General features: G+C 36.7%; 4 protein-coding genes across 4 annotated transcripts; 2 read left to right on the top strand and 2 right to left on the bottom strand.

The window, feature by feature from the left end:
* Positions 1-35: 35 nt before the first annotated feature.
* Positions 36-401, top strand: LOC110833074 (histone H4). The gene is given in 2 exon segments (XM_022070697.2): positions 36-106; positions 109-401. Coding segments are annotated over 2 exon segments (303 nt in total). The 5' UTR covers positions 36-60; the 3' UTR covers positions 366-401.
* A 1,988-nt stretch (positions 402-2,389) lies between these two features.
* Positions 2,390-2,851, bottom strand: LOC147873972 (histone H2B-like). Its single transcript, XM_087347865.1, has one exon. It carries the CDS (start codon positions 2,791-2,793, stop codon positions 2,422-2,424), a length of 372 nt encoding a protein of 123 aa, XP_087203991.1. The 5' UTR covers positions 2,794-2,851; the 3' UTR covers positions 2,390-2,421.
* Positions 2,852-2,976: 125 nt separating this feature from the next.
* Positions 2,977-3,453, top strand: LOC110833066 (histone H2A). The gene has a single exon (XM_022070684.2). It carries the CDS (start codon positions 3,050-3,052, stop codon positions 3,422-3,424), a length of 375 nt encoding a protein of 124 aa, XP_021926376.1. The 5' UTR covers positions 2,977-3,049; the 3' UTR covers positions 3,425-3,453.
* A 12,019-nt stretch (positions 3,454-15,472) lies between these two features.
* LOC110833243 (uncharacterized) lies at positions 15,473-19,447 on the bottom strand. The gene is made up of 3 exons (XM_022071043.2): positions 19,197-19,447; positions 17,894-18,440; positions 15,473-16,943 (listed from the first exon to the last, which is right to left on the bottom strand). The coding sequence occupies exons 1-2, from the start codon at positions 19,206-19,208 to the stop codon at positions 17,907-17,909; spliced, it is 546 nt and encodes a 181-aa protein (XP_021926735.1). The 5' UTR covers positions 19,209-19,447; the 3' UTR covers positions 15,473-16,943; positions 17,894-17,906.
* Between the last annotated feature and the right edge of the window lie 389 nt (positions 19,448-19,836).

The following is a 19,836-nucleotide window of genomic DNA, read 5'->3' as shown; positions in this document are numbered from 1 at the left end:
TGGAAAAATTTTATTCCTCTACAGCTAACGCTTGCTGTTTTGTGAGATATCAGTTGCATCATGACAGGTCGTGGTAAAGGAGGTAAAGGTCTCGGCAAGGGTGGAGCGAAAGGAAAGTTCTTCGTGACAACATCCAAGGAATTACTAAGCCTGCGATTAGGCGTTTGGCTCGGCGTGGTGGTGTAAAGCGAATATCGGGCCTCATTTACGAGGAGACTCGTGGAGTGTTGAAAGTTTTCTTGGAAAATGTTATTCGTGATGCTGTTACATACACGGAGCATGCCAAGAGGAAGACTGTCACTGCCATGGATGTAGTTTACGCTTTGAAGAGGCAGGGGCGAACATTGTATGGGTTTGGAGGTTAAACGGTGTAGGTGACTGACAAAACGGCCCTTTTCAGGGCCACAATTAATCTAAGGAAGTTTTAGTTTGCACATGTACTGAGTTATTAAATCCTTTGGTGCTCATGCCATTTCGGCTTATTGATATTTTGAGGACACTACAAGGAGAGTGCTGTTTTAATGTTTTAGCTATAGAAGCGATTTGGCCATGGAATGTCTAGAAGTCCAAACTTGAAAGCATATTTCATGAGTTTCAATGTCCTTTGCTGAGCGATTTTTCCTGCAAATGCACATGGACAGCAATTCGTTGAATTCTACTTGTCACTAACTGTTCCACTTTATCCAAAACGGTTTGCCCATCTATTCAGGTTGTTACTCTCAAAGGCCACATTTGACTGCCTGATGTTCAAAGACATCTCGCAGAAGTAGTGTGCAAAGGGTTTAAAACGTCCGTCTTCAAACGTTCCCCGCACAAAACAGTCCTTTAAATTTTATAATAAAGAATACAAATCATGTGTAGTAAAACAATTGGGATTATTGAAACTTCCAAATTTCACAAGTCAAATTAATAGAAGGTTAGTGAGCATGCACATCAAAATAATTTTTGGCTGGTTAAAACACAAGGACACCCATCAAAACTACCTAGACTTATGTGCACCGTGGTCTTTAATGGCAAAGGAGGAAGTATAATGGCCGTGTTTCATACATCAGTCGAAATGCGTTCTGTAGCCAACTTGACAATGTAACTCCATGCAGAAAACTGCCCTGACAGGAGGCAATTCGCATAATGAATTGTGTACCTAAGGTTTCTACAACCGTTTTTTTTTTGTTTTGCTCACGTGTTTCAATGTTTTTGTACTGTTTACGTGAATGTCGCTAATATAGATGTCAAAATTTTATCAGTCCCCCAGAGTTTGTTGTCTTTTGACTTTCTATCTGAGCACAATTTGTGTGTTTGTGATATAAGCATCCCCTTCATTCGAAGGTAAAAATGCTTTTAAATTTTTGTAATAATTAGCGTTGTCGGTTATTGAATTATTATAATATACTTGTTTTCTTGGACGCATACACCTGAGAGATGTTCATAGTATACTTATATCTTCGCAGTCCTCTTGTCAATCTTAAAATGTTTAAACCCATATAATCACCGTAACATTATTAGTTCAAATGGACAGACCGTGAAGTTTATCATTATCCAATATTCTCCATGATTCAGCTTCCTCACTTTTAGGTCCAAATTTCCTAAAGACCGTCAATTTATGATTCACCCTCAAAGGCAGAAACAGTTTCGCACCCATACAGTACAACTTCCAATATTATTTGTTTACAAGAATTAACAGTTTATAACATACCAACGTTCCGTTGATATGAGGAGAAAATAAATGGTTAGGTACTGTAATTGTTTAAAAGAATCTAACACACAGCACAATAATCACGTTTTATTTGCCAGGAAGATTTCTCTCTCTCCAAAGGAAGGGCAAAAAAGTTAAAGAAATTTTAAACAAACTAGAGGATATTTCAGGCTTTAGAAAATAAATTAAAGACCCACCCAATATTAAGGTAGTTAAAACAAGGATATCACAATAAGTCAAAAGGAAAATATGAATGAGACTAATATTGGTTCTTCGGATTTCCTTACGACGAAAACATCAAAACCATTTTCACACCAATTTTAAATTTATAATTTCCGTGTTTTATAACAAACTGAAACGCATATTACTTTCGTAATATGAAATTTTGGGAAACAACTTTGCCATGCTTCATAATTGCAACATTCGATGTTTTTGAACATGCATGTAAACAAAGTGCTATACACACTTTCGAGAGTACTAGAGTGCAGCCACAATGGGACGATTCATACTGTGAACGGATTTTATAGAATGGGGAAGCTGACCTGAGTTCCTCATGATCTGACCTCGTGTTAAAAACTTATTTAGTGATGAGAAAGTATCAACCACACCTGAGAAGTGTGATATTAACAATATGAGGTAATTCAGGATATTAATATTAAGAGACAAAATGATTACTCCATGGAATTTATGTGAGGCCCTGAAAAGGGCCGTTTTGCTGTTGAATAACCTTATTTAGAGCTGGTATACTTAGTCACTGCCTTCGTCCCCTCACTGACAGCGTGTTTAGCGAGTTCACCTGGCAATAATAATCGAACTGCCGTCTGGATTTCCCGGCTGGTAATTGTTGACCTCTTGTTATAATGGGCCAACCTCGACGCTTCAGCAGCTATGCGCTCGAAAATATCGTTAACAAAGCTGTTCATGATACTCATAGCTTTCGAGCTTACCCCTGTGTCAGGATGCACTTGCTTCAACACTTTGTAAATGTAAATGGCATAACTCTCCTTCCTTTTACGTTTCTTCTTCTTATCAATCTTCGAAATATTCTTCTGTGCTTTTCCCGCCTTCTTCGCAGCGTTCCCAGATGCTTTAGGAGGCATCACAAATTTATATAACTTAATATGCTACACACAGTAGAAACACTTTCTAACCAAGCTCAGAAACCAGCAATTTCATCATATTTATGATGTCTACCCTGGGTGAATACCGGACCAATGGGTTTCGTCCTCCACCCTGATTGGCTCGGAAGTATTTCATTGATTTCTTGAAAAGCGAGGGATTCCGCGGTAAACCGTTACTGAAGGTTGTATCTGATTTGGAGTGGTTGTTAGTACGTGTTGATTTCCATTAACGACGATGTCTGGTCGAGGTAAAGGCGGTAAAGTGAAGGGGAAGTCTAAGTCACGATCTAGTAGAGCTGGACTTCAGTTCCCAGTTGGGCGTATACACAGGCTGTTGCGCAAGGGAAATTACGCCGAGCGTGTCGGTGCTGGTGCACCTGTGTATTTGGCAGCTGTGATGGAGTATTTGGCTGCTGAAGTTCTGGAATTGGCTGGTAATGCTGCTCGCGATAACAAAAAGAGTAGGATCATTCCTCGGCACCTCCAATTGGCTATACGTAATGACGAGGAGTTGAATAAACTTCTGTCTGGTGTTACTATCGCACAAGGTGGAGTGTTGCCAAATATTCAAGCGGTACTGCTTCCTAAAAAGACTGAGAAGAAAGCTTAGGTGATATATAACAAAACGGCCCTTTTAAGGGCCCCAATGCTTTTCCGAAAGGTGTTTGCATTTGTTTTCACTGTGATGTTCGGTTTATTCCACATTGAGTAATTTATTAAGTCTTCGGTACATTCTGTACGTTTCAAGAGTTTTCTTATTCGCCCCTTGTGCTTGCTTTAGGCATTGATGCCTATATCACTTTTTTATATGGTGTATTATTTTTACCAGTAAGTAATTCGTTCTACTTTAATCACTTTGTACAAATCACAATGTCATACCTTGGATTATTTTGTACTCTACAATAAAACTTGTTCACTGCTTGAGTCATGGTTGCACCTGAACACGAATTCCTTCACTGTCTGGCATTACCTTGTTTATAATCATGTTCATAAACTTATAATGTCGCAATTATATTAGCTCCCACATGATATCAAACAATGTGCTTGTCAGTAGTTTTACAAAATGGAACTTGCGGAGGTAATATCCGGTAAATTTTTATTAGAACAAAAATTCAATGGAATTTGGAAAAAAGCGGAAAGTTATAGAAATTTAAAATTGATTTAAAAACCAATGTAGATTTTGAGGTTTTCTTCTTGGTGAATTTACAATGGCAGGAAGTAATTTAACTGGACCATAAAACTGCACGTCACAGTACAAGAATTTGTCAGGCTATGTATATATCCTTGAGTGCTTTTAAACTGTTTTGAAGTGTGCTGATAAACAACTTTATTTGTTTGGAAAAACGTTGGTTGACAAAGTAGAAAATTAAAGGTGTTAGAATTTTCCGAGCATGTTGCGCGAATGTTAGAACTGCAAATCACTATACAATTTTGTGGATGAATAGCTGTGCAAATAGTATGCAAAATCAGGCCCCTTTATTTAAAAGAATCCAGTCACCCTCTTGCTTCAAGAAGGGAAAGTTTTCTTCTATGAGCAGTGGCTGAAAAGGTTTCCTACTAATAATAGCAGCCTGGGAGCAATGTCTGCTATTCACAGCCCCCCTTATAATGAATGCTCGATCGCAGACTGGGCCTGTCTCTTTCTTCACTCTCTCACTCACTTGGTCTTGGCAAAGCTCAGCTGCCGATTATTTAACGACGGTCCTAAGGGCAAGGCTTTGGCCTTGGTAAATTATTATTATTATTAAGTGTTCTGTCTTACGACAGGTCCATTGCTCTGCCCAAAAAGAGCTCTCCAGTTGTCCTATTCTCGGCTTCTTGGTAAATACAGTCATAAAATGCTGCACAAAGCGAGGTCCTGTACAAACTGTGACTATATGGAGGCTAAACTATTGTCCTCCCTCCTTCCTTCAAACATGCATTCTCGAGTTCCTTTCTTCTGCATAAAACCGAAGTTGTGTGTGTTCGCTTATATCTCGAGAATCAATAAACCAGTTTAAATCAAATTATACAAGCTTATTCATCGAGATTTTAGACTGAACTCCTGAAGTATCCTGTTATGATTAGGGCGATCCTATAGTTTGGTGGTAAAGAATAGCGATAAAGACCAAAGTTATTTTCACAGCAATGAAGGTCATAATGAAAATTTATCCTGGGTTCGATTTCCGGTATACATTGTTCTTGCAGCTAGTATCCTAAGTACGATATAATAAGTAAGCTCTTTCTTCTGTCGAGGGGTTTATAAGACTGCTGTATTGTCCTGGGATCGACGGCATGTGAAGATTTTATTTTTAAGTTATAAAACACAACCAAAACGTATTCCGTGGAGGTCACAGATACTAAAAAGCCTTAAATTTGGAAAGAAACGGTGGCACCAATAATGATATTAAGCTCGACTACGGGCCTCAATGTTGCATAATTTCACTTCAGCTGAATGCTTCCATCATATTGTTGAGACGTGTTCTGCGGACTTCAAGGCTATTGATTTTCTGTTCGGGGTCACATACGGTCATAACCTGCTTGAAACGAGGGTGTCGTAGCTGTTGGTCAGGAGCTGGGGGGGGGGGGGGGGGGGAGATAGTATTAAATATTAAGCACTGAATGGAAAATCTGTTGCGCAAAGAAGAAAAATACGTAATGAAATAAAATTTATAGTTATATGCGCGAAACTTCTTGCAGTTAAATGTTGCCATTACGAAATAGAATAAATAAATATTTTAATAAAGTAAAATATTTAGTAACTATTAAAAACAGCATATGGATATTTCTTTAGTGACTTTAAATGTCTTTATTCGACAATATTATTATAACTGCATTTCCACTTTGGCCTACTTATAAATTGACGCAACAGACCCACTACAGAGCAGTTACTGGAGGACAGGTGGGTAAACCATCGATAACACACTGAACTTTCAACCGTATGAAACAGAATTACATATAAATAACAAACAAATATATTTTCCCAAAACATCTTAATCGTATTTTCACCTCTCCTAGAAGTAAAATCCGAGGCCCACGAGTTCTTGTTAAATACGTTATTGGTTAGTAATATAAAACCGTTCTGCATTCAAATATGAAATTAAGAAGCTAGAGCGATGAAGTCTCTGCTAAGTTCAGGGGGCACCATTATATAGTTTGGAAACATTTACTTGAGCTTTTCTTATAGTCTTTCTGTTTAGAAACAAAATTTTATTAAATAAATTAATTATTTTTAAAAAAGTGTACTTTTATCATACATTGAAGTCGTTGAGAACCACTGACGTACAATAACGTATTAACGAACATAATATACTTCTAAGTTATTTAAGATACGAAATGAGACACGGGCAGTGTTCAAAATTCTTAAGAGGATATATATGTTTTAAATACTTGCACTTGCTCAAGCATATGTTGATTTGACCAGATTACTCCGCTTACCTGATCGTAGTTGTTTCATTTGAACCTTCATTTTTAGTAGTCATTCGGGTTCGGTAAGCCATCTAGTTAGTTAGTTATCAGATATTAAATAATCATTCTCCTCTGTCCAACCTAGAATCTTGTTTCAGATTGTCTTCAGCGGACACAACACATTTGAAAGTTATTAACAATTATACATGCTTAGTGAGATCTCTGTATGTCTGTTAATTCCCAAAGCCATTGGTTTAAAATTACATACTTTTATGATTTCATATTCTGTATTTAATACGTAGCGTATAAATTGCCTACCCTAACCTAACATACTTTTAATGCTGTCAGGTCTATGAAACTTACTACAGCCTTCGTACGTTATTAACAACAGCCGTACTATCTACTACTTCTCCATTAGTCAAGTAGTTAATTCCCCCAGTTTTATAAGTTCCGAGATTCCATTACCATGTTCGCATTTGTCCGCCGCCTGAGCTAGAATTCAGGCCATTACATATAATTGAGAATTACTATGCGTTATATTTGAATTTCTAATGTAATTTTAGAGCAATCTTTATCGATCTTCGGAAAGTCGATACACACATTTTTAGTCTGAAGTCGACATACCGTATACAAGTGATCGATTGTTCATTAATGAAGTACGTGAAATTTGAAGGTTGTGGCGCCATGTAGTCTGGTAGAAGTTTACCAACGTTTCTGAGGTCCTTGATGCTTCTATTATCAGGGCGACTCATTGTTAGTAATTTCCGGAAAGAGCCTTCAAAAATTTCCGTAAGCATGTTTCTGGAGGTTCTCACTTTTGGGTACTTTCCTCCCCAGCAGACGTTCTTGAATATTCGAGTTAAATAATAAATTACGAACAAAAGAAATTGTACACTTTCGTAAAATATTCAATGAAAATACAATGAAGTAATTCTTATTTGATTTGGAAATACTGAGGTCCGTAGAGAAATAGTGAAGTAGTGACCAACTATTGAGGTATATGTGAGTGAAAAATTAAATTTTTGGGTGTAAGTGTTTGTGGGCGATTGTAGGAATAAACGTGTTCCTCAAAAATCATTCAGTAATTTGCTACAAAGTGCAGTGTAAACCATATTCCAGCCAGTAGTGCTATATATTCTACAACTTTCAGTGACACTCTAGCTTCTAACACCCAAACTTTGTGCAACACTGAAGAGAAATTCAAAATATTTGTTATTCCTCCGATCAGGTAAGCAGAGCAATCTAATCAAGTAAGCCTCTTGATATACTAACATCGATGCATTTATTGTTCAGAATATGCTTCATAAGAATTGCCCCTTATTATAAATTTATGTAGTCTTTGAATAGGGTAGCCACTACCAGCGAGTTGCCTAGACGTTTAGGACAGGTTAGAATATTTCTTTATACTGAATTCTAGCATCCCAGATTAGAATATCATACTTTAAATGAATTACAGTGTTACATTATATTGAGAAAATGTTAAATGATGTTATATGTCAGGATAGGTGAGAATAAAATTAATATACTTAAAGGCAGTGGGTCTTAACTTCTAGGTTGTAACACAAAATTAGGTTGCCATGATAGTTTGTCAGTCACCAAGTGTTTCTATAAAATCAGAACATCGGTTAAAATTTTATTTTGACATGGCAGTGAATATAAGAAGGTGGTACTCAAAATGAGAGTCATGAGGACAAAGACAAAAATGTACTTGATGAGTCTTACAATCTCACATCTCCGTGGCTTCTTCTACCATCTTACTTCCTGTTCACAAAAATAATAAGTGAACTGCAATTTAATGTACATGTGTATACTATTATCACTAAAATGCATGGATAGAAGTTCTAAACATTGTTTTTTTTCCTTCTTTACTTATTTAGTTTTTCAGAAAGTTATTGCTGAGAGAACAGCATAAATTCAGAGGGCCTTGAGTTTATATAACATACAGACTGAACAATAAATGCAATGTATGCATGATGAAATGTCTCTTAACCTGTTAGTTTTTAAAGTACAATTAATAATTAGATATGTCTTATGGACATAGCACCATGTAGCCTGTAGATATTGACCAATGTTTCCGAGGTCCTTGCTGTGTGTACCATGGAGGTAACAAGACGGCCATCCTCATACTCACCACCATGAGAACCTTAAATCCTACTTATTAATAATTAGCTTACTTAAATAATTTTAATTTTGAACAACACATATCATGTACAATTAGCTAATTTAAATCAATAACAGTATAGCATGATGACAGCTGTGTGATAGGATACTGGGGCTCGTATGCATGTGGTGATGGGACTGAATCTGAGCGAGATAAATTTGTTTAATTTATTTTACATTATAACAATACTATACAAAAGTTACATATTTTTAATCTATTATGCTACATCACTGTATGGCCCCAATAGCTATAATGTAAATGGTGCTGGTGTTAAAGAAGTATGATTTTGAAAGACTAATCCCAATGGCATATGTCCATACCAAATTTGATCCAAATCTGTTTAGCAGTTCCCGACTTCCATCATGTGGACTGATGGACAAACAGACAGACATTGAATATATTCATTTCATGCACAACATGAAGAGAATGCATAATCAATATTTAAGATAATATGACATGTTCGAAAGATGTAATTTTCAAGTTTCAGCCCTTGGTTAACTTATTTAAAAATTTTGGTTAATGAACCAGCATGAGAGACTGCTCTTGGCACTTCTTGGTGATAATTTAAAAATCAATGAACAAATGATACATTTTGGCACTTAAATTGCAAAGTAACTGCATTGTTGACATAAATGGTATACTCACACATTTCCATTTAATGGACAATCATCTCAGGAACTCACATCAAATGTTTTGTTCTGTGGGACAGAGACATGTGAGCATGATATTATGTGACGACAGTCAGACGACTGTTCCCAGATGTAGTAACAGGGTACAAGCTACAACGATGAAGTTAGAAGGAAATCCGCCATATTTATTATTTGATATTTTATGGATGGGAGTGTTGAGCATTCCCCCTCCCAGGTACACACATCCTCCATCACACACTGAACTTAACATCAGTGCCACTAATTAACAATTGATTCAATTATAATTACTGCATCCCTGTTTTCTACTGTTCAGAAATTTATAGTCGGGAACAATCTATACAGACGACTACACACAGTAACCAGAGAATAAGATATCAATGTTATTTGAATGTCCAAGTGCCGAACTCACCAGATGCAGGTGAATGGTCATGCCCCCAGGAAAAGAACTCAGTACCCATTGGACAAGGGACTGGGTGGGCCTCAGAGCCAGTCTGCATGCAGAGGCTAGAAGAAAAATCCTCTGGCCCTGTCAGGGATCAAATACTAGTTGTCCAATCCATAGCCAGTCACTATACTGACTGAGCTATGCTGGCTCCTTGTGATTGATTACACAGAAAAATATTTACAAATCAGTGTTAGAAATATATATGTTATTTGTCATTCAGTCACAATTTTACTGGTAAATATTTTGAATAGGAACCTGATCTCTTCAATTCAGTCTTGAACCTGTCTTTGTCATTGGTCAAAGACTTATCAGATGTTACCTTGCAATAAGAGAGGCCACACATTTTCAATTTTCTGTTTGTAGACATAACTCCAGTGACTGAAATGGTTTGCCCATTTATCTGTACACCAGCTATTAATGTGTGGCCTCTCATATCGCAAGGTAACAACCAATGAGCTGTTAACCACTGAAAAAGATGAGTTTAAGCTGTAATACACAACAATGGTTCAGCAGTGATTATAATATTACATAATAAATAATAAGTGTTTAAAAATTCCAAAATATATTTCTTTGTAACAAATGAACTTAATGAATCTGTTACACACATGTGTATGTTTAACACAAATTACACAGTTTTGATTAAAATCCTTCAGCCTATTCCTTTTTTCAATATATCTTCCTTTTTTGGCCATCTGGTAATACATTACTCTAACCTCAGAACATATTCTTACACATGACAGAAATGCATGTGTTGACATTTATTCAGAATCTGAGTAGACAAATATTTCATATGTGATAGGATTAGGAATGCCGTGAACTGTGTATGCCATTATGTTTTTACAGATCATTCATATAGCCAAATTATTTAAAACACATGACAAACATAAGGATGTTCTCCACTGTGTATGTGTTCATGTACTTTCAGATAAAACTCATTACTAAATGATTTATTACACACAAAACAGTAATGTGGACTGTCTCCACTACGTATTTGTTGATATGTCTTCAGATGACTGCTTCTATCAAATGATTCATTACACTCATCACAGGAATATGGACGCTTTCCAGGACATGTGTGTGTTGATGTTCCTTCAGAGTTTCATATGACAAAACAATTTATTACACACATCCCAGGAATATGGATCCACTCCATTGTGTGTGTGCATTAATGTTTCTTCAGATCATTCAAAGGAGTGAATGATTTATTACATACACACCACAGGGAAATGGATGCCCCTCAAATTGCATAAGTTGATATTCATTCAGAGGAATTTGTGAAAGAAAAGATAAATATATTTGGATAAACATAACAACAACAACAAGAGTTTGAAAGCAAGAAGTGATGTCTGTTCATTACATTATAAGAATTGTGTGTTTTACCAAATACCAATACATAACCAAAATTTAGTTGATGGCATGCTATAAATGGTGCAAGTGATAGCCCCCCCCCCCCCCCCCCCCCCCATATTAGTTTATAACTGTAAGACCTTGAACTCAAACCTGGGTTTCCAATCTGATACGGTACTAAAACCTTTAATGCTATTTTATTCTATTAAGTTAGTTTTTACTCTGAACCAGGTCTGAACCTTTACTTGGCAGTGATTATATTTCTTTATTCAGTAGCAGGATGTAAATTTATTTGTTCATTCAGTTTCTGCTATTTTTGAAAGAAAGTTCATTTTTTCATCAGGCTGGGTTTAATTCGCATCAAATCGATGCCTCAGTGACAGCAGATCTAAAATCCCTGGAAGAGAAGTTCAAAATGAAATAATTAAACTTTTACTTAAATGTTTCAATTTTCAGGCCCTGTAGTATATCACTGAATACTATCTCTCAGTACTTCCCTGAAGGGACCAAAGAAACTAAACATTCTGTTCTCTCATGCAATCACAAGAGTAAGGTCTTGAAATTTATATTACACATGATAAGCAGTGGAAAAGGCTGCCCAATGTTGCTTTATTCTTAATACAGAAAACAGTTGTAGAAAGAGTGCAAATTTCTTTTGCTATTGCTACAGAACTGTAAATAAAATGTGTCCACATCATAAATTCAGTCTCAGACCTTATATCTGGCATCCCAAAATCTGAAAGGGTCTAAAATCCGTATTCCTCCTCAGTAATTTTAGGGAATTTACTGTGCTTGTCACGTTTAAAACTTGTTACTTGTGGCTATTTGACTTAACACCAGTACTACTGTTGACAGTCTTTTAACTGCTAGTAGAAGGCAGCATGTGCTTATTTGGTTAGTGCTTAGGAAATACTGCAGGATTTATCAGTTCAGTTTTTAAATAGTACTTACTAGTCTTACCCTTTGAAACATCTAAAGCAGGGGTCGTCAACCTTATTATACCTACCGCCCACTTTTGTATCTTTGTTGATGGTAACATTTCCTTACTGCCCACCACCATGAAAGAGGTACAGCTCGAAGACTGAGTGATGGCCGGTGGTAAACCCCGCCGTCGTTATGCACACTAAACTCGTGTCTTTGGTTACGGAGCTCATTCATTGCTCCCTCGTCCACGAGTATACTTCGAGAAGTGTCCGGTGAATTATTATATATATTCAAAGTTTAGAGATGGAATTCAAAAGTAAATTGCAAAAGCATATTTTAAAAGTCAAACTCGCGAAGCTGTTAGCAATGTATTCGATATATGGAAGAAGAACAAAATTTGTAATAACGGACAAAAACCCACACCGCCCACCATGAAAGCTTGAATCGCCCACTAGTGGGCGGTAGGGACCAGGTTGACGACCCCTGATCTAAAGAGTCGACAGTGAGCTGAGGAATGCAGAAATAAAAAGAGGAAGCAGTTGTCATTCAGTATAAAACAGAAAGTTGAGTTACTGATGAAAACCCAAAATCAAGACAATCCTAAAAGCCTTGGTTCCCAGGCTTTCCAGATAAGGGCTCTCGTACTGTATGCATGAAGAGACTTTCAACAATCTGTATGTACAAGCAACATGTAACACAAAGTAAGCATTTACAAGTATCAATAATGTTTGGCCTTGATCAGTAACTGAATGAATAGAGGCTGTCAAGAAATTCTGAAGGTTAAAATTTATTAGCAAGGAAACAACAGTGTTTTTAAGAGGTATAGGTTATGGTTTGGAACATTGGCTGATGACTCATTTTTGTAATTCTAACAGCGATGAGTAAACAGCATTCAGCAGGTTATTAACAACAGTTTTGTCACTGAATGGTTTTTTAAGTACATGAAAAGATTTCCTATTCTTCAATACATATGCTGATATACCACTGAAAAATTACAAGTTATTAGATCACCATCAGTGTTTCAGTATTCATATATCTTGGGTACTGAGTGAGGAATACAGTGGCAGGTAGTACTTTGATGTAGTGAAAAGGATGTTTACTGGAAAGAATGTACAAATTGTGACACTGTTGAAAACATTACAAAATTTGTATGATTTGAGGTTTTCACAGCGGTGAGTATGAAGATTTCTGTCTTCTGGGTTATTGCGCCATGTAGTATGGTAAATGTTTACCAACGTTTCAGAGGTCATACTGCCTCCGTCATCAGGGCGATGAAGATTTCTGTCTTCTGGGTTGTTGCACTGTGTAGTCTGGTCGATGTTAACCGACGTTTCAGAGGTCATACTGCCTCTGTCATCAGGGCGATGAATGCAAAATTTAGTAAATGTTAACATAATGGGTCTTAATACAGAATTAAAGACTAACAGAAATCATTAGTACACATACAGTTCACAATAAAGTATAATCCTATAGAGACATTTCAGAAAGGATTCTTCAGAATCCATTCATCAGAAGGAATTTACTTAATGTGGGTGTGCATATCCACACACCATGATTTCTTTAGAAGGGTGGTTGCTCCAGGGTGCCACTAAATCTCACTGTATTATTGTATTATGCATTTTCACACTAACTGAAAGCCACAAGATGAATATCCTAAACCCTTCTAAAGTGTTTCTCTTCTTATAGAGTACAGAAGATAGCCAATGAAAAAAACACATTCTTGTCACGTGAATTCAGAGTACAAGTTAATTTCTGTACATACATGCAACACTAACCAAGGTCTCATTCAGAGATGGAAATATTTCTTTAATTCTCTGCAATACAATTTTTGGCAGACTTGTTACAGAATCTTGTGTAAGTTTAATTTAAATAAGTGTAATTTGTAAGAATCGTAGCGATATAGCTTCCCAGTTCTGATAATTGTATCTGACATGGAATATATTTTCATTCTCAAAGTAAACATGCTGACTACAGACACTGTTAAATATATCATATTTAATGCAAAATGATTTTACTGCTAAGATGCAAAGGGACATTAATCCTACATTTTTAAATATTACAACTTCAGCTACTTGACCTTAGACCATCACTTATCAGACTTCTTTAATAATACAAGAAACACTCACATGTCTAACAGACAGGAAATAAAAATATTACTTGTAAAATATGTACTGTAGCAAACCTGCTTCATTCATAGGTTTACACATCACAATTTTATTTATACACAGAAAATTTATTGTGTTAATATTTGTGCACTGTGGTGTAGGTCCCTCAATCTTTTGCTGTTGCCCTTGTGCTGGCACACAAAGTAAAACACAACAGCCCATATCTGTCAGTATGTATCAGTAACTACATAGATACTGCATCATGTTCAGTGTACTTCATAATTTTATTACATTTCACAATTTTTTGAATTGGTGTTTTTGCTTATGTTAAATCACCCTGACAACTTTCAGCTAGGAATGCTGACAACAGCCTAGTAAACAAAAACAGTAATGTTTTCATGTCTATAATAATTAATTATACATATTAAGTATTATGTTTTGTATGTTTTGGTGCTCCTAACCTCATTTCTCCAAAAGGTCTAAACTATTAATAATTAATTACATGTATGAAGTATTATGTTTTGTGTATTTTTTGTGCTTCTAACCTCATTTTTTCAAAAGAGTTGAACTTCACGCATCATATTGCCATTTGTGGCGATTTTTAAGAACACAACCCCCACGAACAATGAGTGTGTGCTGTATATCAGAAATATGAGTATAATTTACAAAATAAAAACAATGGGTAGCGAAACAAGATATGATCTAGAGTAACAAAATAGCAGTGCGTATGAATAGGTCCATAATAAAAACTCATGAAGACGGCAGCAGAAACATTTTCCGAAATGTAGTATACCGGTTTCGCCAACAGTGGACAATATGTAACGTTGCTAACATGCGTAAATTCTAATCCCCTGCGCACATCATCAATTTCTTTCAAGGCTGCAGGGATCTAATGCTGGGTATGATTAAATTCATCTGCTAATTAAATAATTTTTTTGAGGGTTTTGTAAAGTTTTATTTTTCACAAAACGACTCGTTATTGCAAAATTTTAAACGAATCCATCCATCCAATGGCACTACAGCCCGAGCTTAGGCCTTTGCCTACACAATTTCTATTCAATCCTGATTAGTCTGCCATCTATAGGGAATCAGAAGAGACATGGGTGAGAAATGATCGAAACATCTCGTTCATGCTCGTAATGTTCTTTACATTGCCTAATCTACGACATGGGACCGCCGGCTTTACTTACCCTCCGAAGGAACTGAAGTTGTGCTACGGATTTGTATCACCATTAAGAGTCCATCGAACTCGGCCGGGTTTGAACCCGGGAACCTTGGGTCCAATGGCGAGCACAGTATCACTAGTCCACCGAAAACGATTACTGAAGATTTTTCTTCATTTTTAAACTGTTACGGACGAGGGATAAGAAATTATTTATTCTGTGTAAGGTGTTTGAAATATAATTCACAGGGTGTGTTTAGCCTTTTATCAAAATAACCGTTGAATACGGAAATAAATTATGTTTATAATGGATATCAGAATCTTTACTGTGTGTAAAGTGGCCGGAGCGTGAAGCTAACTAGTTTATTTCAACTATGTACATAAGGAGAAGCGGAAAACAATGTTGGGGGGGGGGGTATCAGCGGAATCATTTCAGGTTTGCTGGGTTTCTGTAGCTGCAAATAAACGACTGGAAACTAATAAAGCACAAAAAACTTTTATTATAATAATTCATTACAAAGATAACATATAAAACAAGACAACAATTCGTAAATTACGAAAAAAAGTAACATTGTGATCAGTCAAAACTCGTTTTGAATGACGGTAAGGGATCTTACATTGAGCTGGTTAAAATGGACGTTTTCTGTTTTCTTAAACGCAGTTTCAGCACCGCCCAGTACCTTTGATTTAAAATGTCAGTATTTTCTGTGGTCTGTATTTTAAATTACTTGTAATGCTTTACGAAAAAGTGTCATACAAATATATTTTTCTACGTTCGTTTCATGCATATCGACTTCTTAGACGAAGTATCGAATAACCTTGCGAACAGTAATCGATATGCTTGGTTATGATTAGTTCTCACAACGAACGTGATATCAGACAGCGTTGGGTTCTATACCGATGCACTGAGTAGAGAATTATTGTCACGACTAGCAAGATATCGTAATCGCTTATTGGCACTACTCGATACGTATCGACATGTTTTTTTCCTTTACCGTGCAAGATATCTATAACCAGTTCTGACGTATGACCTATTGGTTTATATCCTGAAACTTGTAAATAGTCATCTGTTCGCAGTCGAAGAAATATTCTTTAATTATAGCGTATATTGAACATAACAGAATGCGATTTTAAGCTATGAAACGTGTTGGTAAAATGTAACAAGTGCACTTAACACAAATATTCATCTCTCAAAACAAAGTTTTACGTAAGTTATATTTTTGATTATGTGCATTTCCTATAAGAGTATCTGAAAATTAATTTTGTAATGATAAATCTTGTAGATACAACATTTTGTATTTAAAGTATGTGGTTAAGAGGTTACGAATGTGGAAGTTGCTAGCTTATTAGTCACTTTTAATATTCATTACAGACTTCAAGTTCTCAGTGGTTATGGAGCGCACGAACTTCAATTTAGACAAGGGGAAGAGAATAAAACTTATTCGTTCATCCGTCGGTGTGTTCAGTTCTCGTATCCCTTTGTCGTTTACAATTCTGGTAAACTCATAGATATAAAAAAAAGATTCACATGTTGTTGATGTTGAGAAAACAGTTTATTTGATGTACCGCAAGATCGCTAAATAAGTCTTTCGGCGATGGCGCCATTTCTATGTAGGAATCTCGTTGATTCATGTGTGTTTGGACCACAGATAATCTTGACACTGCGCTAGTCAGAGTTTTAAATGAACGAAGAATATTCCATAAATGCAACAGTCATTGTTTTGAGACGGATACAATAGGCCTATATAAGCTCTGTAGGATACGAATTAAAATTAACTGATGTTCACAACCAAGTTAATGTTAATATGAGTGATAGTGTTCAAATGGGAGATTTATTGGCCAACACTTTACTCTCATCTGACTACTGTCGTGCTGAAGGCAAAGTGAGTGTTCACACAACAGCGCCAGGTGGAAACAACAGCGACAATTTTCAAAATTCCTTGAAGAACTGCAACAGAAATTGCACACTGATTTAGAAACCTTAAATTTTTTTATTGAAACAATTACATATATTCAGCCTATAAGATAAGTAAAATAATACCCAAGGAGCTACTTAGAACATATTTTAAGAATGCCAACGTATCGAATTCCTGAAGAGAGAAGTTGGTAGTCGAAGAGCTGAATCTACTAACCCAGCGATCGGAACAGGTCAAAATGCCTGAATCTTACACTTGATGATGATAATAATGATTTAGCAAACTTAGTTTGTGGTTTCTGTCTCTACGTGGCATATATTGACAGTATACAGAGAGAGTTGGTGGCAGAACGACCGAAGTCCTTTGATGGTGATGATGATATCAGTCACCCAACTTCGCTCTTGTATTGAGTATCACATTATTGCATCAGAAGTGGATTCTTTAAAACTGTCTAAGCCAGAAGAGGTCAGCAATCTCGGAAACAACATTTTAGGAAGAATTAAAGATAAAAATTACCAAATAATGACAGCAGAAGATAGTCGTTATATCAACATATCTTTGGAACTCTGTTAATATTTTTAATTAAGCAAAGACCAGGCTTTTTATCTGATTGTAATGATAATATAGACCTTGAATCAATTATTGTCTGAAATTCTGTGACTAGCTGACTCGTATGCCGTTGGAGATTGTCTATTGTCTAAGGTGTATTTATACCTAGTCTGGGCATCACATTCCAGAAGAAGGCTATACTCTTGTTTTTACGAGAGATCGATTGCCATTATAAGCCCCTATGGTTTGAGTCCCAGGCTCGATTACAACCCTCACAACTGATCTTAAAGTAAACATAACAAAATATCTGTTGGTATGACAACCAATCTCTTAAGACAGAAACAGAGTCAATATACTTAACGTCATGTACATCAAATACACGTCAGACAGTGAACAATTTGAAAAAACAACAACATAAACCTTGGAAACTTACCTGCTGGAATGTTTCAATGATGCCAACCATGACGATAATATGTCTTAGGGTAATGGTGTATGTGTTTGTAGACAGGTACGTGCACAGGGTACGGCACTGGTTTCTCCACAGGGACAGGTACGGGTCTGTCCACAGGGACATGTACGAGCCTGTCCACAGGTACAGCTATCGGCCTGTCCACTGGGACAGGTATGGGCCTGTCCACAGGGACAGCTACGGGCCTGTCTACAGGGATATGTATCGGCCTGTCCACAGGGACTGCCACTGGCTTGATCACAGGAACATGAACGGGTACCTGGATGTGTACAGGTACGGCCTGAGGTACAGGGACGGCTACAGGTACAGGATGAGGCACTCGAATCAGGACGGGAATTGCTACTGGTTTGCTGATTTCCACACCATGGCCGTACGTCTCGAATCCGCTGCCATGTTCGTTGGTCCTATAGCTGTCTGCAATCCCACGTTTATCTTGTTTCTTTTCTTCAATATCTTGTAGGTCTTCAGCAGTGGCTAAAGTTGCCAGTGCGAGAACTGTTACCATACAGACCTGTAAGAACAAATATTAAACCTGTTATTTCAGTTAAATTAAAAATGATGATCGGAGGCGTAAGGATCTCCGATGAGTTGTTTAAAAATTTCGGTTGGAAATTCAGAGGATAGTAGACCACTTGGAAGACCTAGACGTAGATGGGATAATAATATTAAAATTGGATTTTGGAAAATTAGGATATTGTGCACTAGATTAATCTGACTCACGATACGTGTAGGTGGCGGACTCTTGTAAACATGGTAATGAACCTTCGGCAGAGGATTTATTGACTAGTTAAACATACTGTTAGTTTTACAATAAAGTCTCTGCTCCACGACGTTTGTTAATTATTGGACGTTATATAGTGTAAAGAATTGTAAGCATTGTTAAAATAAATAATGAAGAAGATGCCATTTGTCCAAACTGAAGGATCCCGTGGATTACATCACAATACGGAGTTATTGATTTACTAAAATATTTACTCTTATGTCAGCGAAGATTTCGTTGAATTGTCCCGATATTCAATTGTTAAGAACTTTTACATTGGTGTTAGGCACGCTGGTGAAGTCCGCTACTTCTGACAACACAAGAAATTAAAATTGGGCCAGATAAAAATGCCTCTGACAGGATTTGAAACAGCGATCCTTATATATATATATGCGTTTGTTTTAATATCGGCCTTGTATTTACATTTTAAATCATATTCTGATTAAAATTTTGAATATCTCATAAAAATAATAGAGTATCGAAATTTGAAGATGTAGATCTACTTACCGGAAACTTCATAACTGCAAAACTTGTGTTTGTCCGGGAACTTCAGCAGATGGAATGTCTAGCAATGGAGTATGTTGAGCTTCTTTATATCAGGCAGGTTTTAACTCATTCTTACCTGAAAGCTACACTTTCACTGAGTGCGGTTTCAAATGCTTCTCCGCCAGAAGCCGCTCCTTTAACACTGTACCGCGTCTGCCTCCACCATTACGTCTTGCATATGATAATAGTTCTGTATCATCCAAAATGCAGTTCAGGTTGTTAGATGTTTATAATTGCTAAGAATGAAAGGAATGTCATACTGGAGCTGCATTCGATCTCATTACCACCAGCCCAGCGTGCTAACCCATGAGCTAATCTGCATCTGATATTTGACTACAAACTCAAGTTACGTTGAAGATGACTTTTCTTAGATGTCGCTCGCCTGTCTCAGTTGATACGTAGATATAGTGCCCTTATGTTTGATAACCATTTAGTAGAAACACTCCAGATTGGATTTTGTTTTAACTGGGTATAATTTACCTTACTGTTTAACACAAGAATTTGTGCGTACGTACATCGCGGCCGTTTGCGTTGGGCGCAGACCTATTAATTCAGAGTAAAGGCCTGGGAAAACCTCGGTATATATTTAGGTTAATGACGT

This window comes from Zootermopsis nevadensis, unplaced genomic scaffold, assembly GCF_977971745.1.
Source record: "Zootermopsis nevadensis isolate Lab colony 2312 unplaced genomic scaffold, Znev_1.0 Znev_ptg000012l, whole genome shotgun sequence".
In the NCBI taxonomy this organism is placed as follows: domain Eukaryota; kingdom Metazoa; phylum Arthropoda; class Insecta; order Blattodea; family Termopsidae; genus Zootermopsis; species Zootermopsis nevadensis.
This window is presented reverse-complemented; position numbering and strand designations above follow the sequence as displayed.

Coding starts and splice junctions, on each gene's coding strand:
- LOC110833066 (XM_022070684.2), top strand. CDS start 3,050: ATGTCTGGTCGAGGTAAAGGCGGTAAAGTGAAGGGGAAGTCTAAGTCA.
- LOC147873972 (XM_087347865.1), bottom strand. CDS start 2,793: ATGCCTCCTAAAGCATCTGGGAACGCTGCGAAGAAGGCGGGAAAAGCA.